The 19,321-nt window shown below is 42.8% G+C and overlaps 1 protein-coding gene across 1 annotated transcript; it reads left to right on the forward strand.

The window, feature by feature from the left end:
- Positions 1 to 14,509: 14,509 nt before the first annotated feature.
- Positions 14,510 to 15,999, forward strand: LOC308333701 (uncharacterized protein; the record flags this gene model as incomplete). Its single annotated transcript, XM_080790156.1, has 3 exons — positions 14,510 to 14,772; positions 14,921 to 15,057; positions 15,886 to 15,999. Exons 1-3 carry the CDS (start codon positions 14,559 to 14,561, stop codon positions 15,997 to 15,999), a joined length of 465 nt encoding a protein of 154 aa, XP_080646282.1. The 5' UTR covers positions 14,510 to 14,558.
- Positions 16,000 to 19,321: the final 3,322 nt, after the last annotated feature.

Consider the following 19,321-nt stretch of genomic DNA (forward strand, 5'->3'; position numbering starts at 1 on the left):
ATGGAGTTAGCTGCTTTAGCAGAAAGTTTGAGAGGGGGAGAGGTGGTGGAGTTAGCTGCCTTAGCAGACAGTTTGAGAGGGGGAGAGGTGGTGGAGTTAGCTGCTTTAGCAGACAGTTTGAGAAGGAGATAGGTGGTGGAGTTAGCTGCTTTATAGCAGACAGTTTGAGAGGGGGGAGGTGGTGGAGTTGGCTGCTTTAGCAGACAGTTTGCGAAGGAGATAAATGGTGGAGTTAGCTGTTTTAACAGACAGTTTTAGAGGGGGAGAGGTGGATGGAGTTAGCTGCTTTAGCAGAAAGTTTGAGAGGGGGAGAGGTGGTGGAGTTAGCTGCCTTAGCAGACAGTTTGAGAGGGGGAGAGGTGGTGGAGTTAGCTGTTTTATCAGACAGTTTGAGAGGGGGAGAGGTGGTGGAGTTAGCTGCTTTATAGCAGACAGTTTGAGAGGGGGAGAGGTGGTGGAGTTAGCTGCTTATAGCAGACAGTTTGAGAGGGAGATAGGTGGATGGAGTTAGCTGCTTTAACAGACAAAAACCTCAAAAATTGAGTTATGAGGTTTCCTCCAGACATCTGGACTGACGTCTGTTAGCAGATCCATTCTACTGACTGATACTCACTATCTTCCATGCTGGTCCATCTACTACCAGCCGACGGGGTTGCATCTTCTGGCTCCGTCATCACGAACCTCAGCATCCTCTCCCTCATCTCCTGCTCTCTCTTCTTCCATTCTTCTGGCAGGGTTGGATCTGCTGGCTCCGTCGCCACGAACCTCAGCATCCTCTCTCTCATCCTCTCTCTCGTCGCTCCTTCTCTCTTCTTCCATTTATCTTCTCGTCGGTTCCATTCTTCTACTGTTAATGTCTTATTTCTTTTCAGTCTTTCAAACAGCGTCTTCGGTCTTGTCTCATGGGTTGGATCTTCTGGCTCCGTCACCACGAAGCTCAGCATCCTCACTCTCATCGCTTCTTCTCTCTTCTTCCATTCTTCTTCTCGTCCCACCATGTCTTCTGTTTTCTCCATCAGCTGTGTTACCTCTGAATACAAAAATAGACGAAACACACCATTAACAGCAGATATACAAGCCACTAAAGTCTCTTCTTTTTCAAGTCATGATTGATTGATTGGTTTATTAAGTTTGCAGAATTACAGTTCATTTCAAGTACAACTCAATACAACTGTTAACTGTGAGTGTACGGCACCATAAGGCATTACACTTGTTTACAATAGGGCCCACCATTTTCAATTCATCAAAACAATTAGACGTACGAATATACACAACTATATGGTCAAAACAGGAAATCATCATAGAGGAGGTGAAAAGGGAAAAGAAACATATAGTGAGGGGAAAAATGGGTGGGTGGGGGGCCAGTTTCTAATTGCAGCCGTTCGTAGGTGCCCTTTGAGGGCGGTTTTGAAGGAGTCAAGGGATTTGCATGTCTTAATGACTGTTGGTAGGGCATTCCACATTTTGGTGGCAGAAAATGAAATGCCATGGCGACCCACTGTGGTCAAACCTCGCCAGTACACTCAATGTCACTTCCGTTATGATGTAAGGTCAGAAACGACTCTTTGCAATGGCAAATTAATGCACTTTAGCTTTTATCAATGTTAGCACTTAGCATCTCTAGTTCCCATTGATGTTAGACAGAAATGAACAATGTTATCTCAACAATGTGTTTATATTCAAGTGTATGGAATATGCATTCAACAGGGTACTGTAGATGTGCGCAAGCGCGAAGAGCGAATACCCATTTTTTTTCTCATGCATTTTCTTTTACATTTTTATTTCATTATTTAAAACATTACAATTATGCATGAGTTAAAAGAAAGTATTTCATACATTCATTCATTAGCAACTAAATTGGCGAATCAATTCATATCAAATTCACGTAATAATATTAAGACAATGACTATTTCTTGAACGTAATTCAAAACATGTCACATTACATTTCATTTCAAACACATTTTACATAATGAAGCACACAGCACAAGTGAAACATCTTGTCATATTTGAAAAAAAGAATGTTTAAAAAAAGAATCCACATTTTTTCAAAACATTTCAGCAGTTTTTAGGACTCCCTGTCACGAGTTGGCAGCCTCCCTGAAAAATCACAACGTCCGATGCGCCCGTGACCTTTTTTGTCATTCTGTACAGCGAAAAAACTAAACTCACAACACAATACAATCAGGTAAAGAAAACTCACCAAAAACCCGATTACACAATCTAAAAATGACCACTCATCAGACATAGTGGTTAGTGGAAGATCTTCGTTGTCTAGAAAAGGCGTGGTTATCATAACATTGTCCAAAGCTTTCAAGTCAACTCTTGTGTTTTTCATATAAATGTGTGTTTCTGGGTTACGTTGCAGCAAACGTAAGTAACCGTTTGATATACCAATAATTGTGTTTGTCACATCCCCCTAATGACATGTCATTGCAGGAATGTAATAAAGTCTTTGTATTTACAGAGGGAAAAACTTCTAAAGTTTCTGAGTAAAAGAAATACGAAGAAGGTGTATGAAAAATTGAAAGACGGAAATGAAGATTTCTACACAAATGTCTTGATGCCGGAGGTAAGTCAATTTTGAAAATATGACTTTGGAAAAGGTAATGTGCTCCAAGATATAATATATTATAATACTGTGATGATAACTGTAATTAATAAAATATAGGTAACTTAACTATAGCTCGAATGAGTAAACATTATAACAAGAGTAGAATGGAGATTTTTAATGTAATATGAAACATCCAAATATCCAAACATGATGACTCTACGTGATCTTTTTGTTTGTTTTAATAAAGGTTACCTTGCTGTGGCTACAAAAAAATGGAAACTAACAGATTTCGCACAGAATCAATTCTTATGAAAGGATCAATGTAAGTATTACCCTGCATTACACAGAACTGGGGTTAGTAGAAATGGATACTATTGTATGTATGAGATTCCTGACGCTGGCAATACGAATGACTGGAAATGGAAAATGTTAGAATAATTTTCTTTGATTAAGTGATTAGCTCTAAAAGTTAATGCAATAATTGCATGTGCAATTGGTTTCAAATAATTAAAAATATTTTTTATTTTTTATTTTAGATCAGCAGTTCACATACATATATATATGAATATCCGGTGTATATATGAATACACCGGATGGAACTAAATCAAGCTTGCCAAAGGTAAATAAGACATGTTAGACCAATACATCTAGGTTAAGATCACGTGTGTCTAAGGTGATTGATGAATATGGCACTGAAAAATAATGTGTTTTTAAAATGTGCTGTTGCACTGTAATGTGTTGGTTTTTTCGTTGCGATGTACTGTAATGCTTTAATATGGACTTTACAAAAACGAACATTGTAGAACAATTCTTAAAAAAGATTTAAAACGTTTAGGGGATTCACACACTCTGCAGTGGGTTGCAAACACACAAATATTTTGATATCAACAGAAAATGTATTAATGTTTGTTATCCTATATGTCCTTACAGCCTGGTGAGACTAGCACGGCGGAATCTTCAGACTCCTCTACAGAATCGTCTGACTAAAATAAAAATAACAGAAAATGATTGGAAAATGACATGGAACTGACTGAAAAAAAAAAACTAAAATGGACGGTCATTGTATATGTAAAGCAAAAGAAGACTGATTACGCAAAAATAAATATACATTCCTAAACGTCAACTTGTCCTGATTTTAAACTTGAGTCATTTGTCATGTTTGAACATTTGTGTATTTTACATTAATTTATTCTCACATAAACTATAACTGTATAATTCATCATAGAAAATATATGAATAAATATTAACACAATTTTGCCTTGACATTTAGTCTAAATTAACTTTAAGAGCATTTGATTTTTAAAATGCTGTTATACAAATTAAATGCATCATGATTAAATAAATGACAATTTGAATTGAATGTCAATAAATCCATTACAATGAAAATGATGAGTGAGGAAGTGCAACAAGCTAACCCCCACGTCGAAAAAAGTAGATAAATGACAGTTACAATTTGGGGGTCCCTGGGGGTCCCCGGGGGTTCCCCCAACCTTGAGACCCCCAAAGACGCCCCCGGGGGGGCGACACTATTCAAATGAGACCACCCCCGTCCAAAACGGTAGAGAAATGACAGAGTTACCATTTGGGGGTCCCTGGGATCCCCGGGGGGGTCCCCCAACTTTGAGACCCTCAAGGATGCCCCCGGGGGGGCGACACGATTCAAATGAGACCACCCCCGTCCAAAACGGTAGAGAAATGACAGAGTTACCATTTGGGGGTCCCTGGGGGTCCCCCAACTTTGAGACCCCCAAGGATGCCCCCGGGGGGGCGACACGATTCAAATGAGACCACCCCCGTCCAAAACGGTTGAGAAAGGACAGAGTTACCATTTGGGGGTCCCTGGGGGTCCCCGGGGGGTCCCCCAACTTTGAGACCCCCAAGGATGCCCCCGGGGGGGCGACACGATTCAAATGAGACCACCCCCGTCCAAAACGGTTGAAAAATGACAGAGTTACCATTTGGGGGTCCCTGGGGCCCCCCCCCCCAAAAAAAAACGGCCGACCTATCCACGGACCGGCCGACCTATCAAACGACCGGCCGGCCGGCCGACCCGCTGGCCGGCCGGCCGGTACAAAAAAAAAAAAAAAAGATTCTGCCCTTCCTGTGCTGAGAGGCAGAAGCACCTTGAAGAAGGAGGATTCATTTTAGCGCTTGTGCTGCTGCCATTGTTGAGTTGGGTTGATGCAGATGATCTTGAAGATTGTGCTGATGATCCAACAGTCAGCCTTCTTGATGACTTTGAGTGAGTGGAGGATGACTTTGTTTCCTCATTGACTTGCTTCCATACCTGTGATGTCTCCATTATGTTGACTGGATAGGGCTGGTGAAGATGAGTGTACGTCACTCGCAGAGTGCTAATGATTGCACTAGCCACTCAAAGGGGTGACTGGCTCTCTAGCCAATGTCCAATAGCTGGTTGTGGTCCCTCGCAGAGCGCAATGTTTTTACTGTGCTGTTTCACCCAACGTGACTCTGTGTCCTAATTGGGCTCCACAGCCAGCTAAACTCTCTCCCATAAGTCTCCTCCAAGGAACAGGCAAATGTGTTGTACATGGACCGGATTTATTATAGAAAAGTGTAAAAACATTTTGCCACTCAAAGGGCTAGAAACCAGCAGATGGCCTTGGATGGAACTTCAGAAAACACAAACATGTTGCTGTGTTGCAAACATGTAGAAAATGGGCGAACCAGGATCACTTCCTGTACTATAGTTCTGGGTGCCTGCCATGCAATGGCAGAAACACAGGTTGAAATCCGAAACCAATACTTAACTAGAAACAAAATTTCAAGAAATTTTACTGGGTGCCTGAAGCTTGCCAAGTCTGTGCAGCATTTGAGCCACGGACCACCATTTGATGACATTTAGCCTCTCAGAAGGGTCCATTTGGTTACATGTGAGCCAGGTCTCCCCATTGACTTTCAAAGGGGTATTTTGTCTTAGTTCATTGCGCATTATGTTGCCACCAACAGCACTCAGTGAGACTCAGTGAGAGAACGTATGTCCGAACTCATTCAGGCAGTTTCTTCTGTCCATACATAAAGTAGTTAAAGTACTTGGCAGGGCTAGACAAAAATGTTTTGGCCCTTGGATTTCAATTCCTTGAAAAAATAAGATTGTGTTTGGCTCTGGCTGAGAAGAGGGGACAATAAGGTTTAATAATATTGATAATAATAATAATTATCTTAAGCATAAGGGCTTAAGCAATTAAGCCATTACAGCTTGTTCCTCTTGATGGTCTACGTCCATGTACCAAAGTTTGAGGCTGTAGCATGTTGTAAACAATAGTTAGAGCTGTGTAAAGGCCAGCCAATAGGAAGACAGAGGGGCGGGGCTTAAGCAATTAAACATTTACAGCGTGCTCCTATTGGTGGTCCAAGTCCATGGAGCAAGTTTCAAGACTGTAGCATGTTGCAAACAAAAGTTATAGCTGTTTAAAGGCCAGCCAATAGGAATACAGAGGGGCGGGGCTTAAGCAATTAAGCCATTACAGCTTGTTCCTCTTGATGGTATACGTCCATGTACCAAAGTTTGAGGCTGTAGAATGTTGTAAACAATAGTTAGAGCTGTGTAAAGGCCAGCCAATAGGACGACAGAGGGGCGGGGCTTAAGCAATTAAACATTTACAGCGTGCTCCTATTGGTGGTCCAAGTCCATGGAGCAAGTTTCAAGACTGTAGCATGTTGCAAACAAAAGTTATAGCTGTTTAAAGGCCAGCCAATAGGAATACAGAGGGGCGGGGCTTAAGCAATTAAGCCATTACAGCTTGTTCCTCTTGATGGTCTACAACATGTTGTAAACAATAGTTAGAGCTGTGTAAAGGCCAGCCAATAGGAAGACAGAGGGGCGGGGCTTAAGCAATTAAACATTTTCAGCGTGCTCCTATTGGTGGTCCAAGTCCATGGAGCAAGTTTCAAGACTGTAGCATGTTGCAAACAAAAGTTATAGCTGTTTAAAGGCCAGCCAATAGGAATACAGAGGGGCGGGGCTTAAGCAATTAAGCCATCACAGCTTGTTCCTCTTGATGGTCTACGTCCATGTACCAAAGTTTGAGGCTGTAGCATGTTGTAAACAATAGTTAGAGCTGTGTAAAGGCCAGCCAATAGGAAGACAGAGGGGCGGGGCTTAAGCAATTAAACATTTACAGCGTGCTCCTATTGGTGGTCCAAGTCCATGGAGCAAGTTTCAAGACTGTAGCATGCTGCAAGCAAAAGTTAGAGCTGTGTAAAGGCCAGCCAATAGGAAGAGAGGGTTTGTGTGTTGGTGTGTGTGTGTGTGTGTGTGTGTGTGTGTGTGTGTGTGTGTGTGTGTGTCCATTTGGTTTCGCTCAGGGGGGCGGCCCGGTTCCGGCGAGCCACCCCGCATCTGAAACGGTTGAGAAATGACAGAGTTACGGGTTTCCCCGATTTTCTCTATTGACTTTCAATGTGTGTGTGTGTGCGTGCACATGTGTGCATGTGCGTGCATGTGCGTTCGTGTGTGTGCGTGTTTGAGGGGTGGTCAACTTGACCTTGAATCATTAACAAAGTATCAATTTCACCTGAGCTTGGGGCAGGGCTAGTCTATGCGAATGCAACACTTGAAAGTCAATGAGAAAATTGTTAAGACATACGGTTCGAACAAATTGCTATAGCGCAAAAAGTAAAAGTCGAATGCGATTTTTGTTTTCGCCGTGAGTGACCTGAGACATTGAGGTACGCCGTGTGCGATCGTGGTATTAGTACGATAAAAAACGTGGTTATAAGAGCGAGTTAAGAAATTGTGTTTGTGATGAAAAAATTGCTGACTCATTCAGGCAGTCTTATGACACATTATGATGGTACACCTGTCGCTTTCAGGGCTGTAGTTCACGTACCGTATGAATCTGGGCTGTGGTTGTGACATTGGGTGAAAGAGGACGAGTGTGGCTACAGAATTACCGAAACCCATGCGTGTAAAGTTAATATTTTGGCCGTGAGGACGATTTGTTCGGAGAATTTCGCTACAGTTTTCACACTGGCCTCTCACTCTGACCCGCTCTCTCTCTGGGCGTGCGACACTCTAAGTCGAGATTTTTGCTCAGACCACACACACTTTGAACTGCGATAGCGGGCAAACCGTGCAACGTATTCGAATTCCGTCTGAACCACGACAAAGACGATTGCCTCGTGTGCTGTTTGACGTTTAAATCGTGTTTCTACGTAACAGTATGCCAGAGTAATGTGGCTCCAAAGTAACGTGTCATTTTCTGTTTTTACCCGCGTTTCCCCATTGACTTTGCATGGGGCATTTTTCGCGTCGTTTATTGCGAATTACGTCGGCACGGTAACTCGAAACGGAAAGAAAAGCACAAGCACACCATTCCCGGCCGAGCCGCACGTCTCGATGTATATATTGCGGGGCTTTGGTAAACCGTGCGGCCGGCCATAGCGGTCAAAGTTTCGTGTCTTGATTATTATTACGATTAAGTATTGGTTTCGGATTTCAACCTGTGTTTCTGCCATTGCATGGCAGGCACCCATGGCAGGCACCCATGGCAGGCACCCACCCACATTGTGTGTGTGTGTGTGTGTGTGTGTGTGTGTGTGTGTGTGTGTGTGTGTGTGTGTGAGTGTGTGTGTGTGTGTGTGTGTGTGTGTGTGTGTGTGTGTGTGTGAGTGTGTGTGAGTGAGTGAGTGAGTGAGTGAGTGAGTGAGTGAGTGAGAGAGTGAGAGAGTGACAGAATGAGGATGAATTACCTTGTTCAGGGAACAGCTGTGACATGTGGGTGAGTATAAACTCGACCACAATAGACTGGACCCTCACCTCCATGAAGGCTGCTGTACCATTGAACCTAGATGTCTCAATGTCCTTGGACCTTCATGTAAGTGACAAAAGTGAAATCCTCCACTTATATGACAGTTTACATAGCATGACAGGTGTGAAAGTGAAGAGGATACACGGGCATCTTGCTCAAGGATGCTTCAAGATACACTGTAAGATTTAGACTGTCAATTTAAAGTTAGACTCCATAAATCTGTCCTGTAAAAGAGAGGTCTCCTTTGAGACCAACCTATACAATAAAGAAGCCAGTCCATTTAGTGTCCAATCCGGCGTGCCATGATCTGCCATCTACTTCAAATTGTTCTGACATTCTATATATTGATCTGACCTCATCAAACCCTGTACACTCAAGGCACGCTCCATATATGGCCAGTACAGAATTCATTCCATATGTTGATCTGACACCCCATGCCAAAGCACCAGTGCTCGCACAGCAGTCTGCTGTCACCCAGGCAGATGCGTGCACGCCACCTCGCCCTTTAGGCGTCTTACTGGTATTAACAAACTCTACTATACAGATTGGTTAAAATAATGTTTTATTCTTTAAAATGTAGCATTAATTCCGAAAGGGACATTTATGCTCTCAGAGTTAACACAGACCTTTACCCAACATATAACAGACATGAACCCACCTGAGCAGATTAGGGGCCCAGACAATGGCTATGTTCCTGGCATGCATGTTGGTCTCTAAGGAATGAGAAGCCATCTTGACGAGGTGACACATCAGAAACTCCAGCGTCCTGAAAGAAACCAGGTATAGGGATGCTTTTAATTAAACGAATAAATAAAAATGGAAACAGTCCAAATGAAAGGACTGACTGAATGGAGTTCAGAGGATTGTAGATTGGATATTTTTGATAGATAGATTAGTGTAGTGAGGGGGCTTAGTATAGAGTCCTGAGTGACTCCGGTCGGTTAAATAATAATATTATAGGGTTTAAGTGATTATTTAGATTTATTTAGCACTATTTAGATTTCAATTCTCATTAATGTACTCTCAGGATTTGGTCATTACCTGTAATGGGGTGGTGGGAGCTCTTTAAGCACATCTTTGATTTTTACCAGACGTTCTTCCTCCAGCTGAATGGTCATAGCCTCCTGTAGTAACAAAAGCATGCATGTGGGGTTTAGGAAACCAGGCTAAAGGCCTGTAGTAACAATACCATGCAATGCATGCATGTGGGGTTTTTAGGTAAACAAGGCTAAAGGCCCAGCTTGCACACACTCTTTATTGGTCAATCAGTTTTTAACACATGCCATAATAAAACAAGAGTTCAAAGTGAGCTTTTCTTGTGAAAAAGTATTTGGGCAAGTGGCTTCTAAAAGCCCTGCTGAGTGGCAGCCCTTATAGGCCATGCTGCCAGCCACTATGTTGGCCAGTTGAATGGGTCACCAAATCCATAGGGTTCATCCTGCAATATGCCTTTTACATTATGACACATGGCCTGGGCTAGTTTAGCTAGTTTAATTCAGCATGACAGTGTGTCGCGCTCACACGCTGTCGCGGGTTCAAGTCCCGATCCTGACGAACTTTGCTGTTTGTCTTCTCCCCCATGTCTCTCCCTGTTTCCTGTCTACTACTATACCTACTGTACATCTATCGAAAAAACAAAACCCAAAAAAAACCATTTATATATTAAAAAAAAAGGATTAGGAGATATCTTGTGTGCAAAGTTGACATTTTGGCCTGAAGGTGGTACTAGAAGAAAAGCACAAGAGTTAGAGTTCTACCTCCAGGGAGTTTATTAGAGTTAGAGTTAGAGTTAGAGTTAGAGTTAGAGTTAGAGTTAGAGTTAGAGTTCTACCTCCAGGGAGTTTAATTGCAATATATAGCCGTTAATAATTTGAGATATCTGGACATTTTGGCCTGAGGGTGGTAGGCTACTAGTGGAAAGCCCATGGGGGGTTCATTCTTGCTGGCACATTAAGTTTCATGGAAATCTGCCCAGATGCTGTAAATGCAATTTAGATTTTTTTTAAACTTCAATAACTTTAAGTCCTAGGCCTATATTCTTAGTCATATACAACAAACAGCAGAACATAGACAATATAGACATAGACAATCTGCAAGCTCACAACACATGTGTGATGTGACTGTGAGCTGTTTTGGAAAATCTTCAAAGTGTCTCTTTTTTAAATATGTTCACCTATGAAATGTCCATAATAGGGTACCAAGTAGAAAGTGGTTAACTTTGCTGTGACTTTGATGACATGGCCACTGTCACTGAGAAAAGATGGAAAGAGTTACTCACAGCAAACTTGTCATAGAGCTGATATGTGAGCAGGGGGTTGGGCAGCTCTCTGAAGTATGCCTTGCACAGAGAACTAACACAGTGTATGTCCTGCAGGTACAGCTCCTTGTAGAGATCTGGGCTCGCTTCACTGTCAAACTCACTCCTGGACAGGCAGAAAAGCTTATGGTTAAAAATGCACATGCATGCACTCATTCGCTCGCACGCACACACACACACACACACACACACACACACACACACACACACACACACACACACACACACACACACACACACACACACACACACACACACACACACACACACACACACACACACAGCAGGCAAACAAATAAATACAATAATTTGTCATCATACAGTAGCTAGGCTATAGCTCTGTCGGACAGAAACCTCATATGTCCAAAACGGTTACTTTTCATAATTAAAACTCAAACGTAGTTTTGTGTGACACTGTAGTATGATGAAGTGAGGCATTAATTTATGTGTGTGTGTGTGTGTGTGTGTGTGTGTGTGTGTGTGTGTGTGTGTGTGTGTGTGTGTGTGTGTGTTGGGGGGGGGGGGGGTAAGAAGTTTCCGCCCAACAGCAATAACATATAGCAAGTAGCAACATAGGTTTTTCAGAAAGCTGTTTTAGAAGACATTTGTAGAATGGGCCTCATAATGGGTTTTGTAGTAATACTACAGTTGCACACACACACACACACACACACACACACACACACACACACACACACACACACACACACACACACACACACAGTATTTCACCTTAATTTCTGTATGTTGGATGACACCCCAGACAACGTATATATTCCATCCACAATTCCATGCTCTTCAATAAACTCACAGCAGCTCTGCAGAACCGGTGGAACTAAGGAAGAATAAGCCAAATGCAGTTTGGTTATTGACTAAAACAACTAGTATACTATTGTAACTATTACCGAGACCTTTACTCAAAAATTGTACAACTAGTGTGGACAATTTAGAGGATGTAATCATTTATATCTCCTATGATTTAATAATAATAATAATAATAATAATATATAACATTCACATTGGATGATTATCTATATTCCCAAGAATGGATTAGATTATTATTTGTTTGAATGTTTATAATTTAATGATATTGTCAGAGACAGACCGGACCAGTCGACCAGAACAGAATGTACAGTATCATTATGGAATGCAAGTCCTTGACTTACTCTCTTGACCGCAAGCAGTCAGATGCTCCACCAGATCACAACCAAACACCACCTTCTCCTTGTTCGCCACTTTTCTCCGGACTCTCCGCATCTTCTTCCCTTCGACAGAGCACAGCTCACATCCAGACTGGCCTGTTCTGTTCAGAAGTGGTGCTTGTTTGTTTGTTGGATGTATTATGTGTAGTGCAGTGTCAGGGCATACTGCCACTTGTGTCTTGCAGACAACCCTGCGAGGTTGAATAAAGAAGTTAAGTTCACGTGTACCAATGTCAGAACACACTCAGCAGTCCAAAATGAAACTGTGCTACTGAATCCACCGCATAACTGTCACTCTACACTTCCCCCCCCATGTCCTCGTTTTATTTTCAATAATCAGGCCACACCCTTACTCTTAGTTCTCATATTTTACTGGAGTAATTATTGAATCTTATCAACTCTGAACTCAGTCATTGCCGTGTTTGCTTCTGAACTGGTGGTACCTCACACACCTCAGCTCAGGCCTTGTGCCTGTAGTGTGGAGCCCATAAGCTACTGTTGCTCACTTGTCTTGCTTGCCTGCCTGTCACGGCCATTGTAGGTTTTCTGACAGTATAGCGGAAGTAAAGTATTCTCTCTACGCCTGTGACTCCAAGCCTAGAAAATACAGTCTCATCTGTTGGAGGTACAGCCTAACCCCACCTATCCATCTCTCTAACACCTGCATCCACATCCCTCAGTCCACCATCCCTCGTTCTCTACCTCATGTTAGTGACAAGGTTCAACATGGAAATATAAGAACAATTAGCTTTTAAATGAAAGAGAATGCGAATGTTCCTACCTTCACTCTGAGCACGGGGACACAAGTAGCAGCAGAAAATGGTGACGCAAGAAAACCACTAAACTTCCCCTGTTGACTTCCTGAGTGTCTCTCTTGCTGTTTTCTCTTTTTCTGTGTGGCTCATATTGCTGCATGCATGTATTGAACTGCAGAATCAGTTAAATTAATCTATATGACCCATCTATTATATTTGATGCTGTGCAGGACCTTGTCTGCCTGTTAAAGACTCTGGGTAAAAAATATATAGGGCCTATATCCTTTAGGTTTTCTGTAGGCTATTGTGTATACAATGTTATTTTTTAACTTTGGTCATTTTAAGTGCCTATCTTCCTTGCATTCATTCATTTGTTCACACATTCATGCATTCACAAGAGACTGGTAAATTATGAATGCAATATTATAAGTTAATTTGTCACTTACACACAATAGGTTTGTCCAGTTCCTAGGTTATTACGTGTCTATACCCATTAATTTGTCTTTACTATATATAAAAGAAAAACGTGTCTTTTAAAATCTCATTAAACCTGACCTTAGTAACATAGTTGTTCAGAGGGATGAGAGTAAAGCTACATGTATACCATTTAGAAATCTAACTTAGCTAAGGTTGGGGCCCTGTGGATTGTGGGGGAATTGACTGATTGATTTAATACTTTATTAACACTGTAATAGCAAATAGCACAGTGGTATTTAATTTCTGCTTTTCTAGTACCATGCAGTTACAAATTTCAGACAGCACGTGCCGTTTTATGTGCATTCCACATTTTTGTAGCCTAGCAGTAGAACGAATCTAACCTGATCTTTGTGCCTAATCTGGGTTGAACAAGATCAATGGAACTCCCTCTGATGTTGTGCCTGTGTCTTTCACGTTATTGAAGTAGTCTGACAAATATAATGGTATCCCTGCTCCCTTGAGTATGTTGAAGACCAGGCCCATTGCAAGTTGCTGTACTCTGTCCTCTGAGTCTACCCTGAGCCACCCCACCCTAATGAGCAATGGTTAAGTGAATTCTAGACCTGTGTGAGGCCAAGTTCCTGTTTGTTTGAAGAGGTCACTCTGAGCCTCTGTGGTGCAGGGGTGCTAGAGTACCATGATGAGGCGCATGCATAGTCTAAATGACATTGGATGAGTGCTCCAGTCTAGCTAGTGTCCTTAGAGTATTCCTATACTGACCACGAGGAGATCCTGCTCAAGTCTTGTTCTGTGGTTGAGTTTCCTGATTACTTTTGTTGCCATTTTTTCACTAGAAAGGTATGTAATTTCGTCTTACCTTGTTATACCTTATTACCTTTTTATAGGGAGAGAAGACGGTGCATATTGTGTTTGCAGAACTTGATGGGAATAAGTAGTTAAACTCTCAATGCTGTACATCTCTGAAAAAGGTGGACCCTGTTATATAAACAACTTAAAACAAGTGTAAATGCAGTAAGAGTTTTTGTATTGACTTGTGCTTTCATTTGAAATTCTGCATACTGTGAAAAAAAAATGTCAATCAATCAATCAATGGGAAAACATGATATCAATCAACAAGAGAGGGGCCACTGGCCCCAAAAATCTTAGCACTAGACTTAGCCCTTCATTGCGGGGTAATTTCTTCTTGAGCCAGTGAGGGGCAGCAACGCACCAATGTAGCGCCTAGCCAGAAGCTCGGGTCATCGACTCATCGATCGTGCTCGTTTTGTGCCGCGGGTGTTGTCCAACATTTACGGTATGAGACGTCACGTTGTGCGTCGGAAGGAGAATTTCGTAGTGCCATACAAATTCTGTGAGAGAAAAAAAACAGAGGCACACAGTGACAACAGCAAATACAAAGCGTTACCTCGAACTCTAGATATTTATTGCAGCATTGTTTCGTTATTTCAGTTTGTTGTTGCTGTTATTATCATTATTAATCCGGCGAGTTTTGCATAGAGACGAAACAATCCTTTTGTCAAGATGGAGAACGGCGGCTTCCAGACGCAGTTGGTGTCCATCATGGAGAGCTTAGCCAAGGCAGCCCTGGCGGAGATCAACAGACGTGTGGACGACAGCTGTGCTGTTCTGCGTCTGGAGATCACTGCGAGTCAACGAGACATTGATCTTCTGAAGAACAAATGTGCATCTATGGAGGGAGAGCTGAAGAGAACACGGATGAGGACCAGGAAGAAGTGTAAATTGAGTGGCCTTATTTATTAGCAATTAGCATCCAGATGTGCTGCTATAATGCCAGTAACGTTAGTTGCGTGTGTCGTGGACTAGTTGTGCTGGTGGTGGTAAGGTAAGCAGTCCCTTAAACAGTTCTAATGTATTTCCTGCAGGTTTTTATCCTCCAACAGCAGTGGTACGATGCCCTCCACTGGTGAAGGTAATGTTGAACCAGGAAGAGATGGACTCCACGCCCCCGGCCTGGGACAGACCAATGGTGGCTGCAGAAGAGATTATGCAACCCCCTCAGGTAATTCATGATCCCCCCCCTCCTCCCCCCCCCCCCCACACACACACACACACACACACACACACACACACACACACACACACACACACACACACATTAATATACATTACCACAAACTGTGCAACACACAGTACAATTCTTAGTGTGGCGACCCACAGGTTTGCACAGCCTTCTTCAGATTTATATTAACACTGGGGATTTTGTGTAAATATGTTGATTGCTATGAGTTGACAGATTTTGCAGTAGGGAACCAAGGCTTGATGTACGGTATATGACTGGTATGACTGACTGGATATGACGCTAATATGATTGCTTCCAATCCAACCCTTGATGCTGAGTGTTTACACTTGCATTGCTTTTGAAAATTACGTCATATGGCAGCCAAGGCTTTTTAAAGTTTGTTTAGAGCACTTATGACTTAAACGGAATGGCAGCCAAGTCTATGGACTTAATGCTTGTTTAGGGCACCAGTAAAACAAACATTGACGACGTCGACGTGAGACATGTGGCCAATATAAATAAATTTTGCAACACATTGCATTCATTTCTCGTAAAGGAGGATGGTGTCAGACTGCAACAGCACTACACAATAAGGAAATTTATTCGATCAGCCACAGTGGGTGCCCCTCACTTCACACAAGTGTGATTTATTTTATAGTCTAAACAGGCCAGGGGCCCCGGGCCACTACATTGATGAAAATGTTAATTCGTAGGAATTTCCAATAACTTTTCAATCCATTATCGGTAAACATTTTAATACTTCAATTTTCAATACTTTTTATAATCAGCACTTGAACGTGTGGTTTAATACATGACCCCCTGCTGCAGTGTGTAGAACTCTTACTGGAACAAGCTGGTGAAACTGGACCCATCGTAATCAAAGAGGAAACCGCAGATGAGGATGTGTGGAAGATCGACTCGCACGACAACATAGGTGGGTGAAACAAAGCGTGCACACAATTTTTCTTTGTTATAAACGCCACTGGTATGTGCAAATGAACATGCAACTTATGAAGAAAGTAATGCAATATGACTATATGATTTGTACTACACAATGGCCCTCATTTATCAAACGTGCGTACGCCAAATAATGGGTGCACGCCGAAATTACCGACATTTTTGACATTTACCATTTCCGCCAAAGCTTGAAATTGAACGTGACAACGTTCAATTTCCACGTTTGCTCCTCAGCTGGCGTACGCATGTTTTTCTGTCGCAGAACGGCGGAGCAGCATTGTTTGACCAGCTGAGAGGCTGCCAAAGGCATCGAAACATATGTATTCACTCCTAAAATGTTAATATAAAACTGTATGTATATGGGCTACATGTAAAAAAAGAAAAAGAAAAAGGAATGGACCTACAAGATGTGTCTTTGTGTCATATTAAATTTATAGGAGCTTTCCAACTTTACAATTAAAATCGCACTTGATTTAAGCCATTTAAACAGTGTTTTGCATGAGCGCATACATGCGAGGATTTGGGCTGTCTGTGCTGGAATATTTCCATGACGTTGGAAAGTATAGCCTATAGTGCAGTGCTGCCTGCAGTCCCAACATGCATGGGTAGCCTATATACTGTAGCCTAATCTACAGTAGGCCGATGTCTTTCTGGAGTTACATGTGCAATCTCCTCCTCGTTTAATAAGCCCGAAGCGTCGCTCGAATGCCAAATGTACCGCCAGCGCAAGTGGGAACCGCATCGGAGATGTAGGCTACCCAGCCAGCCCACCACCACCACTCCTCCAGTGCCAGCCACATGGGCTACGGTTTTAGCTGCACATTCATATATTGACAGTTGAGTTGAGTTGACAGCCTATCCACTGCAGCGACTAGCGACTGTGAGGCAATCTAAATAGACTGTCGAACGTGCATGGTCAGTTGATCACGGTGTCACGGACAGACAGACAGGCAGACAGGACAGGATCAGGATCGAGGAGCAGCACCTATGCAAAACAGCAGCGTGTGTGTGTGTGTGTGTGTGTGTGTGCGCGCGCGCCTATTTGTTATTTAATTCATGGTTCACAGGTTCAGGTTTTCGTTCACTAATAGATCTTGTTGTATATTAAATTAAAAATACTTTAATAATTTAATATAACTGTACAACTAACAACACACAGTGACAGTTGCTTGCAAATTGCGATATGTGCGTCAGCGTGCGTGCGGGGGGGGGGTGAGGCGGGCAGCAAGGGGGAAGCGAAGCGAGAGGAGAAACAGACCTACAGCTTTATTTAATTCATGCAGGTTTATTTATTTAAGATACAACAAGTTGCAAGTTGCGTGTGCGTGCGTGCGTCTGTGTGCATGAGAGAGCTAGGCTATCATGTCGGCAGTCACCTACAGGACTTTAATATCACAGCAGTGCGCAGTCTTCGCCGTGCACTGCGCACGAATGGGTAAAATTAATATAGGCCAGCCTAATTCCATTCATGGCGATGCGATGTCGATGTGTCATGTATAATTGTATATGCGTGCATGCGTGGACATGACAGCAAGGCAAGCGAGGTGAGAGGGAAATAGACAGCTAGGCCTACAACTTTATTTAATTCATGCAGGTGTTCGTTCTTTATTTATTTAACAAGACACCAGTTAGTTCGGCTTGCAAGTTGCGTGTGCGTCTGTTTGTGTGTTTGTGTGTGTGTGTGTGTGTGTGTGTGTGTGTGTGTGTCGAGAGGGGGGTGTGGGCAGTAGGGGTGCAACGGTTCAGTTAGACCACGGTTCGGTTCGAACCTCGGTATGGGGGCCACGGTTTCGGTTCGGTTTCGGTACAGTAAAAAAAAATACCCCCTTGTGAAGTGATCCCCAGGAACGCGCCCTACTGTACCCTCTACTGTACTGTACTGTACCTGTGTCACTGTACTGGCACACACGAACTCATCATATATACAGTTAATAATGTGCGTGTGTGTTAGGTTGTGCACAGGTGGTGAAAAACAACCACGCTGTTTTCATGCTCATACCCAGACAGCCAGCCAGGCAGTGGCTTGCACCACTCAAAAAAGTTTATTTATAGCATTTTCTTTTCTTCTCTTTTTTTAGCATATATTATTTTATTAGGCATTTCTGCCTAAAGGGGGAAAAATACCTTATATTGCTATTTTAATGTGCCTTATCATTATTTTCAAGGGGAAATAAATGCACCTATGCGCTCACACGGGGCATTAAGCACATGCAGGAAAGAGGAGAGGAGAGTGCCTCCTGGGAGGGGAGTCATTCACAGTGAATGCGTCGTGTCTCAGAAAAATAGCCTACAAAAGTTTACAATAAGTCTACATGAGGATTTAAGGATATTATGCTTATATTATTAGAAGAAGGGCTTCTATCTACAGTCATGGATTGGACATGGGAGTATTTTGTTGGTACTTTTCTGACGGAATGAATGTCCTGCTGCGGGTTGTTTATGCTCTCACTCTCCCTCTTAATTAGCACTCAAACAGCGAGTGCAGATGCAGAATCAGATCTGAACAAACTTACAACGACCGTGCTTAGAAGCCTGTTGGCGCGAGGTTACTCCGCTGTGTGTGTCTCTGTGTATGACGATCAATAATTATTCCAAGAACGACGTTTAAAGACGAGTGCTGGATTCTCCTCATCATGCCGTCTCTCTCTCTGTGTGTGTGTGTGTGTGTGTGTGTGTGTAGGGGGTGGGCCGACAGAGTGCTACACTTCTGTGACCGAAAGAGTGCTAGACTTCTTAGTAGGACGGTGTGTGACCGATAGAGTGCTAGACTTCTAAGTAGGCCAGTGTGTGACCGAGAAATACATTCTTCGCAGCTGTAATAAATGAATTAATGCAAACCGAAATAGCGCGGTTCATTAGAGCGCATTGAACCGTGTATGTGGAACCGAACGGTTCGGTTTTCGGTTGAAAACCGTTGCACCCCTAGTGGGCAGCAAGGCACGGGAGAAACGTATTTTTTCCTGTAACCCTGGTTACCAAACTTACCAGCCGTCGTATTGTGATTGTTCATGTCGCAAAAACGAGGGCGAGGCTTGATTTCATAGGGCGTGCCAGATAGATTTCAGCCGTCACATTTATTAACGTCAGGACGAAATTAAGGAAGGATCAGCTGTTTGCGATCACTTTATAAATGCCGTGGCGACGTGGGTGTACTACGAAACCTGCACTCGAATCTGTGGCAGATTTTACACTCGATTGATAAATGAGGGCCTATGTCTTCACATTCAATATTTGAGCTGTTCTTCTAACAACAATGTCATGGATTGATCAAATTATAGAAACGACGGATTTCACCGCGACGCGCATG

Source organism: Protomyctophum bolini, assembly GCF_963924005.1.
Source record: "Protomyctophum bolini genome assembly, chromosome: 18".
NCBI lineage: Eukaryota > Metazoa > Chordata > Actinopteri > Myctophiformes > Myctophidae > Protomyctophum > Protomyctophum bolini.